General features: G+C 39.5%; 3 protein-coding genes across 5 annotated transcripts in view; 2 read left to right on the forward strand and 1 right to left on the reverse strand.

Annotated features, from left to right (window-relative positions):
- LOC139449459 (kinase D-interacting substrate of 220 kDa B-like) overlaps positions 1 to 1034 on the reverse strand; it is a 30748-nt gene extending 29714 nt beyond the window's left edge. Inside the window, exon 1 of one of the 3 annotated variants that reach the window (XM_071230866.1) lies at positions 964 to 1034. The gene's annotated coding sequence lies outside the window, so the exon portion shown is untranslated. Of the gene's footprint in view, positions 1 to 796; positions 836 to 907 lie in introns of those variants that run through there. The other 2 variants (XM_071230867.1, XM_071230868.1) reach the window with 2 other exon arrangements.
- A 142-nt stretch (positions 1035 to 1176) lies between these two features.
- LOC139449602 (protein POLR1D-like) lies at positions 1177 to 12964 on the forward strand. Its single transcript, XM_071231071.1, has 3 exons — positions 1177 to 1423; positions 7213 to 7287; positions 7767 to 12964. Exons 1-3 carry the CDS (start codon positions 1401 to 1403, stop codon positions 8152 to 8154), a joined length of 486 nt encoding a protein of 161 aa, XP_071087172.1. The 5' UTR covers positions 1177 to 1400; the 3' UTR covers positions 8155 to 12964.
- Positions 12965 to 17438: 4474 nt separating this feature from the next.
- LOC139450842 (uncharacterized) lies at positions 17439 to 19157 on the forward strand. The gene has a single exon (XM_071232677.1). It carries the CDS (start codon positions 17439 to 17441, stop codon positions 19155 to 19157), a length of 1719 nt encoding a protein of 572 aa, XP_071088778.1.
- Positions 19158 to 19371: the final 214 nt, after the last annotated feature.

Genomic DNA, 19371 nt, shown 5'->3' on the forward strand with positions numbered 1-19371 from the left:
ACCATGTTAAGATGATGAAGATGTAAAGAAAAGGCTCCTCATCACATTATACATGTCATCATCACCATGAGAGTTTTTCTAAGACTTACAGTTACACCAATACATTATTTACTTGGCCCACTTTGTGTACATGGTAAGGTAACAGCATTCACAAGTTAAAAAATGTGCTTTGATGCACTATATGCAGGGATTTATCTAGGTCTCTCAGAGGCTGATAATCTGCCCCAAGTCAACAACAAACATCAGTAAGCATGGTAAGATTTCCCAAATTGGAACTAAAAAATTACCAAATTATGTACATATAGTTTTCTAAGGTGATTGTGAACAGGACAAATAAGAAGGGAGAGGCTTTAATGCATAGTTTTGCATTATTGCATTGAATACAATGTTAAAATATCATATTTAAATACCTCTAACCAAAATAACTTTTCTTAAAGTACCAATATTGAACAAACACATGGTTTTGTATCCCCAAGCTGCCTGACATGGGCTATTCGTTTGAAATCTATTATGGTGAATATCTTTGAACATCTGCATGACAATACGACAGTAAAAAAAAAGTCAATGTAATTAGTTGGCCAATTTTCTTTGTCAGAAAGCAAAACCACCTCGTCATATTTCCATATGATAATCTCCTCTTCTGCATCAATAAATTCAGTGTTGATGTACTCATCTGGCATTCATGAACAATTGATCCTCACACAAACGGCCTTAATGATGTGATGATTACTGCATATATCAGACAGTGTCAATCACTATTACTGAGAGAGGATTCACGAATCCAACAACCCTTCACCTTATTATCCAAACTTTCATCCATCATGGCAAGTTTGAAAGTCATGCGGTCACCTCAAATACTTTGGAAAAAAACAACACAACTATACAAAATATAAGAATCACAACTTGCCAAGAAAAATAATTACGATCGACTGATCATAACGCCAGACAATGATGAATCGTTACCATTTCGTCCAACGTTGTTTACCATTATTAGAGCTCAGCTGACACCGTCTCGTAATGCTGCGCGAGGTTTTGCGAGAGGTTGTTTAGCCGGTGTAAAGGAAGGTTATTCACGTGAAATAGAATTGTGATATTTACTTTTCTAAATGCAAGATGTAATATTATCATATATCGGTCAATACTTCGTTCAATAATTAGAATATAAGCTAGAAATTATGATACCTGTATCAGCACAGCTTAAATGTATACTATTATCTTGGTAAACAGTAAAATTATTACCGGTAACAAATCAAGTAAACACCGATGGCGGCGAGCAAAACCATTGACAAGTACTTGTTTACAGTTGTGTTCTTTGCGACCTTACTGTTTGATGCTTTTAGATTAAATAAATACGCACTGGAGCTGAGCTGACCAGGAACGGTGTTTCATTGGCATGCAAAATGGATGACGAAGAACTGGAAAAGTATGATCATATTCAAAGTTTCATTATGCAAACCAGGTTTGATTTCAAGACTGAATTTCTTATCAAATATGAGTGATTGTTAATCAATAATGATCATATTTTGCATCACCCACTGTGATCATAGTTTAGCTGTTTCTGTCTCAGTTGCGATGACACAACCAGCTTTTTTACTTTTATATATTCAGATGTGAGATGTACAATTCATTTACGTTGCGGAATGGTGGTATTTTTTAATTTTAAATTTATGTGATTGCAAAGATTTAGGCCTGTACTACCTCAGTTTATAGTTTTACATGTTATAGAACTGACGACAGTGATGCATGATATATAATATAACAACTCTATTCATAATTGTAATCCTTATTGTAGATATCATAAATCATTGAAGTAAGAATTGAAACACTTTAACTGTATCGAATTTCTCTATTTCATATACTGAAGAGGCCACAGGCCTATAGTACAAGTTGAAGAATATACAGTTTTATACAATTTATGTACATATCTCACCAGATCACCTCACGTCATTCCACCTCGCATTTCAACGCAGTCACATAATTTCACACATTCAGTACAATACCATGCCCTGTAATTTCATAATTTCTATTTTACCATATCACAACTTGTTATATCATACAACATATTCTATAACATCATATCATATTGTATCATTATTATAAGATCATATTATATAGTATTATTTCATATAACATTATCATAACATACTATACATACCATCGTACCATATATCACAACTATATTGTATCACATTTCAACATGTCATATCACACAACACATTAGCAATGTCATAGCTTGTCCCATCTTATCTTATCATATCATACCATATAATGCCATGTCATTCCATGCCAATTTATTTCATATCAATCAATCAATATTTATTCAACACTGGAAGACCGCAAGCCATATAATATGTACACTAAAAAAACAGTATTTACACAATTTCTATAATACACATAATATATTGCATCATATCCCCTCATGCATCATATCACACCACATCACTTCATATCATATCACATCATGTCATGTCACGTCATATCATTTCATATACATATAACTATACTTAACCATTTGTAATATCACGTCCCACAATATCATATGACAGCCTAGTAGTTTAATACCATTTCTAACTCTTTTGTTTGTAGTTTATTCAGATGGCAAATATCTATAAATATGTACTTAATGTATATACACAATAGTTTCCTAGTACCAAGCAGCTAAGATTATTCTTTCATAAGGTTCTGTCGGTATAAAGAGGCATAATATATGAACATGGACACATTTTGTAAGATACTTCTTTTTGTGTTTGACAGCAATGTAACAAATTTAATAATATTAGGGTACCTGTAATAATAAGCTTGCAGGTATTTTTCTCTAAGGTGTAAATACACTGGACATACAAGTAAGAAATGAAATTCATCTTCTACTGAGTTTAAACTACATAGATTACAGATTCTTTCTTCACGAGGAATGTTTACATAGCGCCCTGTTTCTATTAAAAGGTCGTGAGAAGAACATCTAAAACGTGAAAGAGCTGTTCGAAATTTTTTAACATTAACTTTTGATAAATAATCTTCCATAATTATTTCTGATTTAAACATTTTGTAATAAAAGCATTTGTTTGTTAGAGTCAATGATGCAGTCCAAGATTGTAAATAAATATCCTTTAATCTCTGGGTTAATGAAAGTATAAACATTGGTTTGGAATACACATTTTGGTTTTGCCAAATATCACCAAAGCCACAACTGAAAAGTAATTCTCTAACACCTGTAACCCAGTTTCTTTTCCCATTATTATCATAAACTATCATCATATTATAACACTTTTTTGGCAATCTATATGAGGGCATGTCAATAAGTCTCAGCCAGTATTTAATAACTTTTATATTTGAATATACATAGAGAGGGAATCTTCCACATTCTCCATACACCACCAAGCTTGAAGTGTTTATTTTAACACCTAAATACTTTTTGCAAACATATAAATGAATCCTTTCTATGGCATCAAAGTGCTGTAAACCCCAGACTTCTGCCCCATACAACAAAATAGGGAGTATCTTTATATCAAATATTTAAAAAAAAGATTGATGAGAAATGGTTTCTAAAACTTTCAAACTCTTATGGATACTTACAAAGACCTTTCTTGCTTGTAAAGCAGCTTGATACAAATGTTTATGCCATGACAAGTTTCTACTGAAGTAAACACCAAGATATTTATAAAATCCTGTAGTTTCTATTTTTTGTCCTTTGAAGGACCAATATTCTTTACTTGCTAAAACACTTTAACTACATGTAGTTATTAGGGCCAAATGAGAAATTGAGTACCCCAGATTACTCTCTGTATAGATTGCCATGGTGATATAAATGCAAATCTGTTTGTGCATGCACCCTGGCGAATTATGAAATAGCAGCATTCATTCTTAAACAGAGGGTCCTGATGGGTGGGTCCCATAAGCAATAAGCAGTAAAATTTAGGGTACTTTTTCAATAAAATTGTCGCGAAAAATTCCTAAATCGGCCATGGAGGGACATGGGACTTTTAATTCTGCTTTCGTTTCATCCTGACAATTCATATTTTTAATACCTGGTAAAATCTCAAATCGCTAAACATTCTAGACTGGTCCCCAGCATCAGTTGCGCAGCCTGCTTTCTGTGGCGAAGCATTTGAGTCTTGAAGACAGACTTTTTTTTACCATTTTAATCATTTTACGATAAGCAGTAAATTATATATTTACGTTAAGCAGTTATTTCTTGGTATTTTACAATAAGCATTTACGATAAAAAAAGATGAATTTTACGTTTACGATAGTGTTTGAAGTGTGTTTTACATTAAGCATTAAAACCCATCACGACCCTCTAAACAGGCATCAGGGCTGGGACAAGTCCACATTTACTACCCGGGTACCCAACACCCTATTCCCCGGCCCTACCTGAGTACCCGCTGTAGCTCTTAAGAGTTGGGTGCAAAATGTCCAAATGGGAATTTAACGCAGCCTGTCAAAAACTGTTTAGATACATGTATGAGATGATCTTATTATGCACACACTGAAGTTTACTGAAACTTTATAGTTGTTCAATGATATAAAAGTCAGATGAAAAGCATTCAGTCAGAAAGAAATGCGGCTTGTAGCATAACCATGTAGTTGTATTGTTATTATCATTAAACAGTATATCACATGACTAGCTACAGGTCGAGGTAGTCCTGTGGATCCTGGGTCCTACTCAGGACCTAGCCATGTCACCCATCCCAGCCCTAACAGGCATCCACATTTTCTGCACCAAGTGGTTACATCCTGTTTATTGGTTTGAGTTCTTTCAATTTTTCTGCAAATGAGACGCAGGACTTTTTGTCCAGTAAGTCCCGGTAAAGTACACATTCTGCCCATTTGTACACATTTGTGTAGTACATGTGCTGACAACAACCCCAACAGGGCAAGTTCACACGGAAATGAACCATTTTTTCTTGTACTTTTTCCACATTAAAAGTGTTAACATAGAAGTGTCATAGACAAAAATATAAAAACATCATATTTAATAAACATATTTTTTGCACTAAAACGATTTATGTTTTTCACATTTACCAAGTGTTCTATTTCCATAACAAAAACACCATGGCTTATGCCCCTTGCAATATGACGTCATTGGTGCCAATTGATAAACATTATGACGTCATCATGCTTTGTTAGAGCCGCTTCACGTGGTGTAGGTACAGTTTTGTGATTCTAGCATCTCAGATGCCAGCCAGAATTGTGTTATGCTGAGTCACCCTGCGCCGGAGTGTGTCGTAGACCATGTTGTTTTATCGCAAACTGGTCCTTGATATCTTTTGCGTTGAGAATAGACAGGGACCCAGTTGAATTGGCACCAATTACGTCATAATCTAAGGGGGATAACTCAGGCCTATTTCGCTCGTAAAATGAAGGCCTCATAACGGCATATCACTTTCACACTATTGTGAGCTTCCTACTTTCACTGTGAGTGTATATTTTCAAACACAGATACTAACTAATTCTAAAATTGCATTTTGTTTAGAAAAAGAAAGAAAGTGATTTTTGCGTGTACACTTCCCCTTTAAAGGGCAAGGACATTGACGGCTCTGGGTGTTTTACATCATGCATGAAAACATTCCCGAGTGTGATGGCACACCTTTTGTCTATGCACGATTCAGTTCTCAAACCAAAACATCAGAGCTCAGCACAGAAAAGTAATGTTTTTATTAGAGGCAAATCAAAGAGAAAGATTTGTTTTTTTCTTTCATACGGATGATTTACAAAATTCAAGCTTGTTTGGATAAGCCAGTGTATGATTGACTGATCATGACACCAGACAATGATTAATCGTTACCATTTCTTCCAGCGTTGTTTACCATTATTAGAGCTCAGCTGACACCTTCTAGTTCTCGAGGTTTCGTGAGAGGTTGTTTAGCCAGGCAATGCCTCTGTGTAATAAGTAAGAAGGGTAATCATATACTGATAGGTAATCATGTTAATATTTGTCATACACTCAGGTATGAATAATACCAATTGCAAACTTCTATAGGCTACCTATTGTCTCAAGTCTAGTTTCTTTTTGATGAATTTGGAGAGGAAAAAACATAGAATACTTATTATCATTAATATCATTATTGTTGTTGTCGTTTAGATGCTCCAAGAGGTTTTGTAAGCTACAATAAGATCATATTGATTTACATACCTTGGCCTTGTTCCTCAAAGCGATCTTAGCACTAATGATCATCCCTCCTATCCTTCAACACAGACTTACGATAGTCGTAGCACTAAGGTCACATTGTGGAACTGGTTCTGTCTGTTATCTTTTCGGGGCGGTCGGGTAGCCTGGTGGTTAAAGCGTTCGCTCGTCACACTGAAGACCCGGGTTCGATTCCCGATATGGGTACAATGTGTGAAGCCCATTTCTGGTGTCCCCCGCCGTGATCTTGCTGGAATATTGCCAAAAGCAGCGTAAAACCATACTCACTCACTCACTGTTATCTTTTCAGGGACCATTCTATATGTTAGGGTCTCAAAAAGGAGATTTGTATTTTTTCAAAACAGATGCATTCTTTAGTATTAAATGCCTAAAGTAAACAGCTAAGTTATGTGGTAACCCCCTTTGCATCAAACTGAGAGTAAGGCTATTGTATATCTTGTTATTTCAGTCATGAATGTTGCATGTACACTTTATGCAGTGAGTCTGTCATTGTACAGCTGAGTTTTCTTTCAGTGCTGTTATAATTGGCCTGTAGGTGAAACATTAAACGTCCTGAAGGTAGGCTCAGGATTGAACAACACACACACCACAAGCAGCATCATGTTAATCCACCCTGTGTGATTTGAAACACACTAACACCCAACAGTTCTCATATCTAATTACTTCTGCTATTACTATAAGACTGCTTCCGTGGTCAAGCGGTAGAGCGTCCGGCTGGAGAGAGGAAGGTTCCGGGTTCGATCCCCGGCCGCGTAATACCAAAAGACGTTAAAAGATGGTACTTGTTGTTACCCTGTCTGACGCTCGGCATTAAGGGGCTAAAACAAGGACTGGTCGGCTCGGAGTCAGTATACTGTGTCTGAGTGGGGTATTCATGTTAAACTGCGGCATGGTATCTCAGTGAGCTAGCACTATAAATCTGCATCTGTCCGGACTAGTTCAAGCAGCCACACACACACGTGCATGCACGTCGCTATATAAGTGCAATAATCTTGGACGCGACGATAAACCCCATTTCACTTCACATCACCTATTACTAATAACCTTTCTCCATCCGTCCCCAGGCTAGCTATGGAGGAGATCCTGAAGGAAACCCAGCGTGGAGCCGAACGTGCGAAGGAACATGGTGCTCTTGGATGGTAAGGCTAGTCATTAGTCACAGTTGTCGAAAAGAGGAGTACCTGTGATCATGATAGTTCTGTTTTGTCACAATTTAAATGAGTGAGTTGTGTTAAACGCCGCTTGTAACAGTATTCCAGTTATATCACGGCGTGTCAGCTTAATGGAGAAAAACCCAAAGGGATGCAGGTCTTAGACGTTTCTCAATTCGGTGAAACCCACGAGCACAGGTATGGTGCTGACAAACCTAGAAACATAATCGGGTGAACCTGGATTCGAACCCACAATCACAGGTTTCTGTCATGCCCAGGGGACACATCTCTGCACAGCGAATTGCGGCGCCTTAGATATGTCAGACAACGGGCCACCCGTGCCCCTGGCGCAATTGAAGTCCACAGATAAAGTCTTTTTTAATCTTCAAACTTAGTACAATTCCGACAGACAGATTTATTTCTGTGCAAGTTGTTTAAAAAAAAATAACATCTGTTATGTTTTACAGGCAAAAGTGTCCACTGCCGGCAACAAATAAAAGATTCCTGAAAAATATGCTCGTTGGAACTCTGCGTAACCTGGATGACCGGAAGAGGAGACACAATGACTATGATAACGAATATGACAAACAGAGAGATCAATGGAAGACAAGACGTAGAGATTCAGATCACGACTACGAGCGTGAGGAGAGATCTGTGAGAAACCACAGAGACACTTCTGAATATCGTCGCAAGAAAAACCGACATCGCTCACATGGTAGCGAAACCAAGGAACACAAGAAGAATAAACATCATGGTAAACACAAGAAAGATGGCAGTAAACGAGATAAACATAGAAGCAAGAAAAAGTCATCGAAGAAACATAAGAAAAAAGATGTAGATAAAGCAAAGTCTTGATTTCTAATATTTATGCATTCATTTTTTTGTAGGAATTTTATCAGTTTTGGTTTACCAACTGTGGTCTTTGGTTATTATTTTCATGTTCCATTGATGTGTCAAATTATAGATTCATTCACTTTTCAAATGAAAGGTTCTTGTGTGTCAAAACATCAATCATTATGATGGGCCTACATCTGCCAGAAGACTGCTTCTAGCTAATGGTCATATTTGTACTGACATTATTTTCCAGGTGTAAAAACAGGTTTGATAATATTGTGGCAATAACTGACTGCATGCTCATTTAAGAATTGACTTCAATATTTATTTTCCTTTTATGAAGGTTTAAGTTTTAAAACAGGTGTGTTTTCCAAAGATACAAAAATATATTGAAGTCAGTTCTTAGGAATACAGTAGTTAAGAATACCGTAATAATTTAACATACTGTTTATTTAATCCTTTATACATAAAACTGTAGACAACGATAAAAAATCAGCGGCATCCTTTTGCACGATAATGCAACACAAGCCCTGCCCACTCTGTTATCAGCCAATCAAGAAACAGTCCACTAGTGGGTGTGGCTTAATTTATTTAGTTTATGGAAACATAAACAAAAATGCTTGGTTAGCCAATCAAATGCCATGGAATCACTTGCAATTTATTTATGTTGGTCTGATTTCAAATTTGATCAAATAAATGGTAGTTGTGGCCTAGAGAAAGGACACTGGCGCAAACTCTTTAAGAGAAGCCTGTCTGTAATGTTTTATGTATTATTCTTTTTATGTAGCAAGAAGGTTCATTTATACGATAGTGTGTTTGGTATGGAGACTTTGACATGGCAAAGTAAGGTTCCTGCATCGAATGGCTTTTAAGGGTTAGGGACCAGTCATTTTTTATGGGAGGGGTCAGAGGGAAGCAGGGGAGTCTCATCATCAAATATTACAGTGTCTAGGGGAGGGTCTTAACAAATGATACACATATTTGGGGATGGGGGTGAGAAATTGGACACTTTTTTATTAAGTATAAAGTGCTTTTGCTGTTTTGTCTTTCCAGGGAGGGTCATAAAACAAATGTACGGAGACACAGATGGGTCATCCAAATATATGACAAGCATTAGGTGAAGGTCATTACTTTTGGTGAAATTCCTTTGTCCTACCCACCCCTACAATAATTGACCAGTCCATTAGTTGTAGCCACTATTCTTCTTACTTCAAGACCGGTGAAAATCTACAGGTATTGGTTGTGTTATTCCAAAATCCAGTTATTTCACATTAACTGCTTGTTCAAAATGAGCTGTAGACTAGTTGCATATGTCCAACGGTGTCAACTGCGGTGTACGGTGTCGAGTTTACCTTTCAGCCGAGACCAATTTCCCCAATTTCTCAGGGTTACATTCAAGTATGCAACAAATGTCTGTATAATCATCATGATCATTATCAGCTGCTAATGAAGTTAATGAGGACATATGTGACATAAGAGTGATAAGTCACACCTACAGCAAGGCCACATAGTTTCATAGGAGAAATAGAGACTATTAGCTGAGTGTGTTACATTATCATTTATATCATATTGTAGGAATCTGAATTGAGCCTTTGGCAAGCATAATACATAGTCTTTATTCCTAATATATGATAAGGAAACACACAAGAGCAATAATCACTTTATCATATAATGACATTCTTAACATTATCAATCTTAAAGACATAAAGTCGCTCAATGAAGTAACTTCAGAGATATGTATGAATACAGAGTTTCAGCGAACTGCCCTATTTATTATATCGTCCCAAATGATTTGCAGCCAGGTATGTCCACAGAGTTTGCCATACATAGGGAATACCCATCTGTACCGGGTACTTATCTGAAACGGTATTCAATAGAGAGCAAACATTGCATCTATGTATGGAGTGTGAAATTAGTTCATTTGCATTATTGGATCGTGATACCAAGTTGACCAGATTGGTTTATGGCATCAATAACACGATCCTTCATATCGTATAACATCTGTACTGGGAGAACACACAGCCACTATGTGGCAGGTGACTCCAGGGTTAAAAGATATACGGAAAGTGGTTCTCAGTGTGAATAGTGAAACATTGGTGATGAGCAGCCTGTATGTTTTGTCCTTTTCACACAAAGTGTTTTCCTGCATTTTCTTTTTTGTCCTTTAAATTCACATATATTTTTCATGATTATGTTGTTTCGGATGCACATTGACATTGTTTTTTAGTGTGTTCAGATTTTATTACAAGCGTTAATGAGATAAGTTTTTTTTATTAAACAGAGCCTATGTTTGCAGACTGCCGCATGCAGTGGTTATAGCATTTGCTTGTCACTCCTAAAACCTGGGTTCGATTCCCCACATGGGTACAGTGTGTAAAGCCCATTTCTGGTGTCCACTGCCGTGATATTGCTGGGTTATTGCTAAAAGTGGGGTAAAACCATACTCACTCCCTCACTCGCTCAGCATGCAGTAGAGCGTAACCATGTGTATTCAAACACACTGGAATGGAAGCTTGTGTACTGGCTATGAGTTGAGCCAAACACATCTAATAAATCAACTCATTAATTTAAAATCCAGTAACTGGACCGAAAGCCATGAAATGGAAAGTACAATAATGCAGTCCACAGTCTCAGTCCACAGTCTCAGTCCACAGTCTCAGTCCACAGTCTAGGTCCACATCATTTGCAGACACACAATCATGAGCCAAGCTGACTTGGGGTTAGTCAGCTGTCAGTTCCGAATCTTTTTTGATACCACGGTGCACTGATCAACTTATAGGACCTTTCAGGCTTAATGTGGACTGATTGCACTACAATTTGATCATCAGATACTGAAGTTACATTTCATTACAGGCAACTGATAAGCATTCACCTCCCACCCTTACACATTTGCTGATTCCCCTGACTGGTATTTAGTTATTGGGAGGATATTTCTGGGGAGGAAGTGTCTACGTTGTGGAAGAAAACAATAACTTGCTCAGCTATTCCCTCCAGAGACAGAATTGTATGCCTTGAAGAGGTTACTGAAGAAATAATTTTATCCCTGATAAAAATTCCATTCCCTCCCTTCTGATTCCGTTGTTTGGGATCTTCTTTATCAGGAGGGGTCACGGGTGGCCCAGTTGCTGTGCAGAGTTGTGTCCCCTGGGCACACCAGAAACCTATGATTGTAGGTTTGATTCCAGGTTCGCCCTGATAATGGCCCTAGGTTTGTCAGCACCTTGTGGTAAACGTGGTAAACATCATTTAGGGCTTTCCTCCCACATTAAGCTGGCATGCTGTGGTATAACTGGATTACTGTTCACAGCAGCGTTAAACCCATCTCACTCACTAACTCTTTATCCAGATGATTTTACTGGGCAGGCTTTAAGTGTTCACATATTAATCAAGTACGTGACTGTTACTTTGTGAAAAGAATTAATGGCATTCCATATACATTTTAAAATAGGCACAAAGAAATTACACCCATCAATGCATCACAGGTGACTCAGGGCTCTTATGTGCTCCATGCAGAGTGGTGTCCCTTAGCTGTGTTAGGATCTGCTGATCATGAATTTGAAATCCCAACTCTGTCTTGATTATTTTCCTTGGCCTGTCAACAGATGATATAACTGAAATACTACTGTTGAAAGTAAATCACTCACTCACTCACTCACTCACTCACTCACTCACTCACTCACTCACTCTGTAGTTGCAAAAATACGACCATGCTACTAACATCTATCATTATTTCATGATTGTTTTGTGTTGTTAAGCAGATGTTGGGAAAATAGTATCTAAGGGGAACGTCATTTCTATACCAGCTAACCAAAGTGATAAACTTTGGTCTCGTTTAGATGTTTGGTTTTTATAGATAAATCTGATGAATACCATCAGCATTCAGTACCTATGGTGCTTAACACAATGACTACTGTAATTGTGAAGTTTATTTCACTGCCCTATCTTGCTCAAAACATATATCATGTCAAACAGGGGGCACGGGTGGCCCAGTCGTCTAAGGCTGCAATTCGCTGTGCAGAGTCGCATCCCTTGGGCATGCCAGAAACCTATGATTGTGGGTTCGAATCTCGGTTCGCCCCGATTATGTTTCTAGGTTTGTCAGCACCATACCCATGCTCGTGGGTTTCACCAAAGTGGTAGACCTGCATCACTTCGAGCTTTCCTCCCACATTAAGCTGACACGCAGCGATATAACAGGAATACTGTTAAAAGCAGCGTTAAACCCAACTCACCCACTCACTCATGTCAAACATGTTGATTATCGCTCTTCAGTCTTTTCTGTTTTTATCTTGTCCATGTAGACAGTACACCATGTACGTCTTTATTCTAAACAGTGGGTAATTGTAAATTATGTTAATTTTATTGAACGTTCAGTGTTTCCATGTACCAGTAATTGCTAGTACTTTTACTGTTAAAATAGGCCATGTACCGACACGAAATATTTACTGTACCAGCATTTTGAATTTTTGCTGGACCAGTGAAAAAGTAAGTTTATACCTGACCTGAAGCGCTAAAGCTGAGGGCAAATGTATGTGATTAGAAAACAGTTCATTTCTGATTCTTTTAACCCTAGATAGTTACGGCAGTGTTTAAGGGAGTGATTTTGAGCATGTCAGTGTAGGATTATTCAGAGATACAGGTAGTAATGATATATGTGTTTATGGAGTCTCTTCTGTTTAATATTTGACCTTAGACCAGCCCATTGTGTTCTTGTTTACAGAGAAACTTGCTATTAAGTAAACATACCATAGCAGCAAACTGCAAATATCCTTATTTCAACCAATACTTATTAATTTGGGGGGTACAGGCTCAGTTGTTTAAAGCACTGCAATTCGCTATGCAGAGTTGCTTCCCTTAGATGCCCCCCCCCCCCCACCCCCCCATTTCCACCCCACCCCACCCCTACCTTCCAGGTGTTTTGGCACCACACTTATGCTTGTAGGTTTCTCCAAAGTGGTAAACATCTGTGACCTGTGCCACTTTGGGCATTCTTCCTACATTAAACTAACATGTATTCTACTCAAATCAAGATATTTTATAGAATAAAGAAGTTGTCATCCATAAAACATCTTGTGTTTACCATAACTTAAAAACACTGTTCAAATCTAGAAAATATTTGAAATTGATACGTATGATGCTGCTGTTTGAGACAGGATGGTATTTTCATTAATTACATTCTGATCTGACAACCAAAGATATTATAATTTTGACTTAACATGTTTCGTATGTAGTTTGGTGATACAAACATTGTTAGACAATGTCTGATCACAAGGAGTCTAAATACAAGATCAAATTTTCCGTCACATCAGCAATGTTGCTGAGCTGTACAGGGAAAGTCTTATGTCCAGTATAAACTCCCTGAGGATAGGCTGATGGTGAGTGCTCTCTGCTGTAAGCAAGGCTCACTCCACTGGCTCACTCAGATTCCCGAGGCAAGGAGTTAACTGACTTTAAAAGTTCAGTTTCCACCCTTGCCGAGCTAGGCTGGAATTCCTGGGCTCGATCGTAGCGCCACCAGTGGTTATTACGAGTTATGTCCCTTCTAAATCTCTCCTATGGACCAATCAGATTTCACCTCGCGTATCACTTGCATTGGATTCAAACAAGAGACGATCTGATCGATAATCAAGATCTATATTGTGATAAAACGGGTCTTACATCGCGAAGTGCATCAAATCACATGAGCACCTTGATTAAAATCATGAAAAGATTTGGAAAATATCTGTTGACAACGAGTTGGCAGTGCACATGCTTTGCAAATCCTGCACGACAGTTTACAAACCAGATTTTGATTTTGATTGGACTATGCATACACTCGTTAGCCCAGCCAAAATACTCCATAATACCAGCCTAGTTCGGCAAGGGTGGAAACTCGACTTTTATAGTCCCTTAACTCACTTGCCTAGGGAGGATGTCCACTGGAAGGGAGAACAGGACCTTAACCCTTGGACTGCTGAATCAATTTGAAGTGAGTAAAGTACATCAGTTCATTAATAAAGGGTTCTCTCCTCATTAAATGAAGTTTTATTAAATATTTTTGTATACACCTGTATAATTATATTTTTTCTAAAACCTATGTAAATTTTACAGATTTGAATTGAATCTACAACCTCTGTGAAAAATCCATGAAATTTATGTTATGTTATAACATTGTAAAGCATGTGATTCTGTCAATCGAAATACATGTATGTTGTTTGTTCCTACTTCACATCCAATTGACAAAGCTGGATATGCAATGGTCATGACATGCAGTCTAAGGGTTAAACTTTCTGTCAGACATTAGTCTCATGTAGCGAGTAAAATACATTCTGTCTCATCAGCAAATTTTCCAGCATCATAAGAAAGGTCTTATGAGTATAGACTCCGTGTTGGTAGGATTTTGGTGATTGCTCCCTGTTGTAGGCTACATTCACGCAACCCGACGGGAGACCAGGGCCCCGTTCCTCAAAGTGATCTTAGCACTAAGGTGATCGTAAGTCCCATACTTTAACATAGGCTTACGATCATCGTCACGCTAAGATCGCTTTGAGGAACAGAGCCCGGGACATAAGCCTGATAGCTGCCTTGTACTTCAGGAACACTGGTTGTTGCAAGGAATTGAGAATGAAGAATATGAAACTAAGCACGGTCTCACTACATCCATGTTAGATTGGCTTCCTGAGAACATCCAGCACATAAGATAACTTTAAAAAATTTAATTATGGCATGTCGAGATATGTTGTTCAACTCACTTTGATTATTTTTTTAAAAGTTATTCTTATGACGGTGGTTGCTATTAAAGGGAGGTAACTTTTGGTATCCATAGTCAAATGACCAGCCACCATTTTGTTCCAAGGCTATGTCAAACTGAATGCACAATGGACAATTACATGCACAATGGCTAATTAAGCACACAGTGGCTGATTATCAGCAGCTCTGAATATAAAATGGAGAGAGACAGCTCTGATCTATCTGGGAACAGCTATAGCTCTAAGCAAGGCTTTGCTTAGTTTCTGTTTCTTCTCTCAAGGTCTCTTTGTTGTTGAAATATTTAACACTGTTATATTCCCTTTTGGGTATAGAGTACGGAGTGTTAACTGTTGTTGCTTCTTTGACAGTTATTGATGTTACCCTGGTTACCGTTATTCATATTTCTCCTGTTTAAACAGTTACTCGGTGATGGTACAACCGGTGATAGCTTTGTCGTGGCTTTTAAAGTCCACTGTACTTTTAAAAGGGTTAATTTTGTATTCATGAATATATGCATTTGTTCATGTCAATCTTTAAAGAGATTCATAATGAGTATGTATGCATATACTCTATATATTCCTCCGATTGAAGAAATAATTGAGAATATATGCATATACCGTATTTGACGCAATAAGCACCCTGCTCTAATAAGCGCCCATGGCGATATTTGCTAAGATATTGGCTAGTGAACAATCCCAATTAGCACCCCTTCCAATTGATCAATGTACACAAGACTTATTTATTCGCGTATAATACACACTCGTGTGTTATATTCACCCTTAATTACAGGGAATTTAATGTTGGAAAAATATGGTATCTTCCCAAAACGTAGACCTGCCAAAACGCAGACCCGTTAAAACAACACTCGTTATGGCTGGTTGCATCAGTAATAAGTACCCTGTACCCTTGATTAAGTAAAATGGTATCACCCATGTAACAACAAAGAAAGCTTGGTAGATTTCACAATTTTTTATTCAAATGTTATTCCAATGTCATTTATGATTATCAGTCATTTTCACTTGTTTATCATCTTTCTCTCTGTAGACAACCTTCCTGGGTGGCGGTGCTGACGGTCTCTGACTGTGGTGCACTGGCCACTGCAAGATCTGTCCACACACCTCCAGTACACATTTTCATTCTTCGTCCTGTTCTTAGCATACGTGCCGTGTAGGAGAACTTGTGGGGCACCTTTCTGGGACAAGACATACTCAACTTTTGTAAGTCCGGCCATAGCTTAATTAGACGAAGTTGAAGCTTACTTACTTACTTACTTTGGAGATTTAACGTGCGCTTTCCGACTGATGGAGTTTTTTCAGACATATTCTCACACAAATCCCACAACTTGTTTAAAGGTAATGTTTGAATAAGATTTGTGATGTACCGGGAGCAGATTAAAGAAAGGAGGAGTTTTTTTAAGACAATGTTGTTGTTGTCCACTCCTGCTCATTGTCTCAACATATTGATAATCCCTCATAGCAGGGGAGTGGACCAGTCCATTCATTAATTAGGTGTGACCAGCATGGCCCAATTAATTAGTGAGCTAATTTTAATTGCTTTTTGGGAGGTCTGCATTTTGGAGGTCTACATTATGGGAGGGAACCAAAAATATATCTGTTGTACTTAAACATTTCAGGCTGTCAGCATAAACCGCGAAATTTATCTTTCAACTCTGTTTTTTTTTCACCAAAATAATATTCTAATAAGAGCCCCCTATTCCTAATTTTGAGAGCGCCCTGGGCTCTTATCACGTTGAATACGGTAATTATGGCCCACTGAAAAGGGCTAGGTGGGTATATGTTGTCAGATTCATGGCCCTTTAAATAGGAATAACTGAGTATGCATGTATATCCATATGGTCATGACCCTTTAGACAGGTGGTCATGACTGTCTCTAAGGGGATCTCATAGTAATTTTGTGGATTTGTTATACTTGTGGTGATCTTTAAAGGGACTTTTTCAGTAGTTCCCTAATCCTTGAAGGTACATTTTATTGATGTTGTACATTTGGGGTATGTATGCATGCACTCATGGCTGTCGTTAAAGGGGTATTCACAGATGCACGATAGTAAAAAGGAGCACCTGCGGCACATGACTCTATGTTTTGCAACTTTAAGACTTACAGTCGTATGTTTTCCAAAAAGGTAAACACCATATGGTTTAACGTCCATTTGTCAGTGTGCAAGAGCATTTAGCTTTGCTTTAACATTCTATAAGGGGTATATTTATAAATCTCCTTTCTTTTGTTCGATAATAGTTTTTTAATATATATATATGTATGTGTGAAATCAAGGGAAAAAACATCTACTGAAATCACTGAGGTAATCTGTGTTTTACTGCTTTATTGAATCATTTTAAATAATATTTGTATTCATATAAACTCAATATGACCAATATCACCAATATATTTAATTTATACATAAGCAGTAAATAGTAGGAGCATTAAATGTTGATGTTTTTTGTTCGAAGAGAGTTTGTCATACAAACACAACAATTAAGATGGGTATTGTCAGGGTATTCTAAACCAGTTTGCTATTTTTCAACAGTTTAGGTAGCAGCAAGTTAAGCCATACCTTAGCCATGGTCACCTCATGGACCCAGTCTCGCACTCCCCACCTCTCTCCACCCACCAACACTCAACTCCACCCCCTCCACCCACCAACACTCAACCCTACCCCTCTCAACCCACCAACACTCTACCCCACCCCTCTCCACCCACCAACACTCTACCCCACCCCTCTCCACCCACCAACACTCAACCCCACCCCTCTCCACACCAACACTCAACCCCACCCCTCTCCACCCACCAACACTCAACCCCACCCCTCTCCACCCACCAACACTCAACCCCACCCCTCTCCACCCACCAACACTCAACCCCACCCCAATCCACCCTCCAACTCTCATCCCCACCCCAATCCACCCTCCAACTCTCAACCCCACCCCAATCCACCCACCAACACTCAACCCTACCCCAATCCACCCACCAACTCTCAACCCCACCCCAATCCACCCACCAACACTCAACCCTACCCCAATCCACCCACCAACTCTCAACCCCACCCCCTCCACTCACCAACACTCAACCCCACCCCAATCCACACCAACACTCAACCCCACCCCAATCCACCCACCAACTCTCAACCCCACCCCAATCCACCCACCAACACTCAACCCTACCCCAATCCACCCACCAACTCTCAACCCCACCCCTCTCCACACCAACACTCAACCCCACCCCAATCCACCCACCAACTCTCAACCCCACCCCCTCCACTCACCAACACTCAACCCCACCCCAATCCACCCACCAACACTCAACCCCACCCCAATCCACCAAACAACACTCAACCCCACCCCAATCCACCCAACAACACTCAACCCCACCCCCTCCACTCACCAACACTTAACCCCACCCCAATCCATCCACCAACTCTCAACCCCACCCCCTTCACTCACCAACTCTCAACCCCACCCCCTCCACTCACCAACACTCAACCTCACCCCCTCCACTCACCAACACTCAACCCCACCCCTCTCCACCCACCAACTCTCAACCCCACCCCCTCCACTCACCAACACTCAACCCCACCCCAATCCACCCACCAACTCTCAACCCCACCCCCTCCACCCACCAACACTCAACCCCACCCCAATCCACCCACCAACACTCAACTCCACCCCAATCCACCCACCAACTCTCAACCCCACCCCCTCCACTCACCAACACTCAACCCCACCCCTCTCCACCCACCAACACTCAACCCCACCCCTCTCCACACCAACATTCAACCCCACCCCAATCCACCCATCAACTCTCAACCCCACCCCCTCCACTCACCAACACTAACCCCACCCCTCTCCACCCATCAACACTCAACCCCACCCCTTTCCACCCCCAACACTCAACCCCACCCCTCTCCACACCAACACTCAACCCACCCCCTCCACTCACCAACACTCAACCCCACCCCTCTCCACACCAACACTCAACCCACCCCTCTCCACACCAACACTCAACCCACCCCTCTCCACCCACCAACGCTCAACCCCACCTCTCTCCACCCATCAACACTCAACCCCACCTCTCTCCACCCACCAACACTCAACCCACCCCTCTCCACCCGCCTACACTCAACCACACCCCTCTTCACCCACCATCACTCAACCCCCACCCCTCTCCACCCACCATCACCAAGTTTGATACAAAATCTGATAGAATTCCAAGACCAATCCCACTGCCCCATCTGTAATAAATGGCCAGTCCCTAATATTATTGTTGAGTGTTTCAACAGTTGATCCTGTGTTAATAGTCCACTCTCTATACTCCTTGTCATGTATATGTCTATGTAGAGGGGAGGTTCTAGCATCAGCTGTTTGTTATACCCTGCTAGTCACGGCCTACGACTAATCAGCATTCATTTCATGTATTTCAACAAATGGAAAAGCATTAAAATCATTTGTCTTTGCCATTCATTGTTTGCATTGTATAAACACTGCACATGTAAAACAT

Source organism: Haliotis cracherodii, unplaced genomic scaffold (genome assembly GCF_022045235.1).
Source record: "Haliotis cracherodii isolate W230 unplaced genomic scaffold, xgHalCrac1.p SCAF_8, whole genome shotgun sequence".
Lineage (NCBI taxonomy): Eukaryota > Metazoa > Mollusca > Gastropoda > Lepetellida > Haliotidae > Haliotis > Haliotis cracherodii.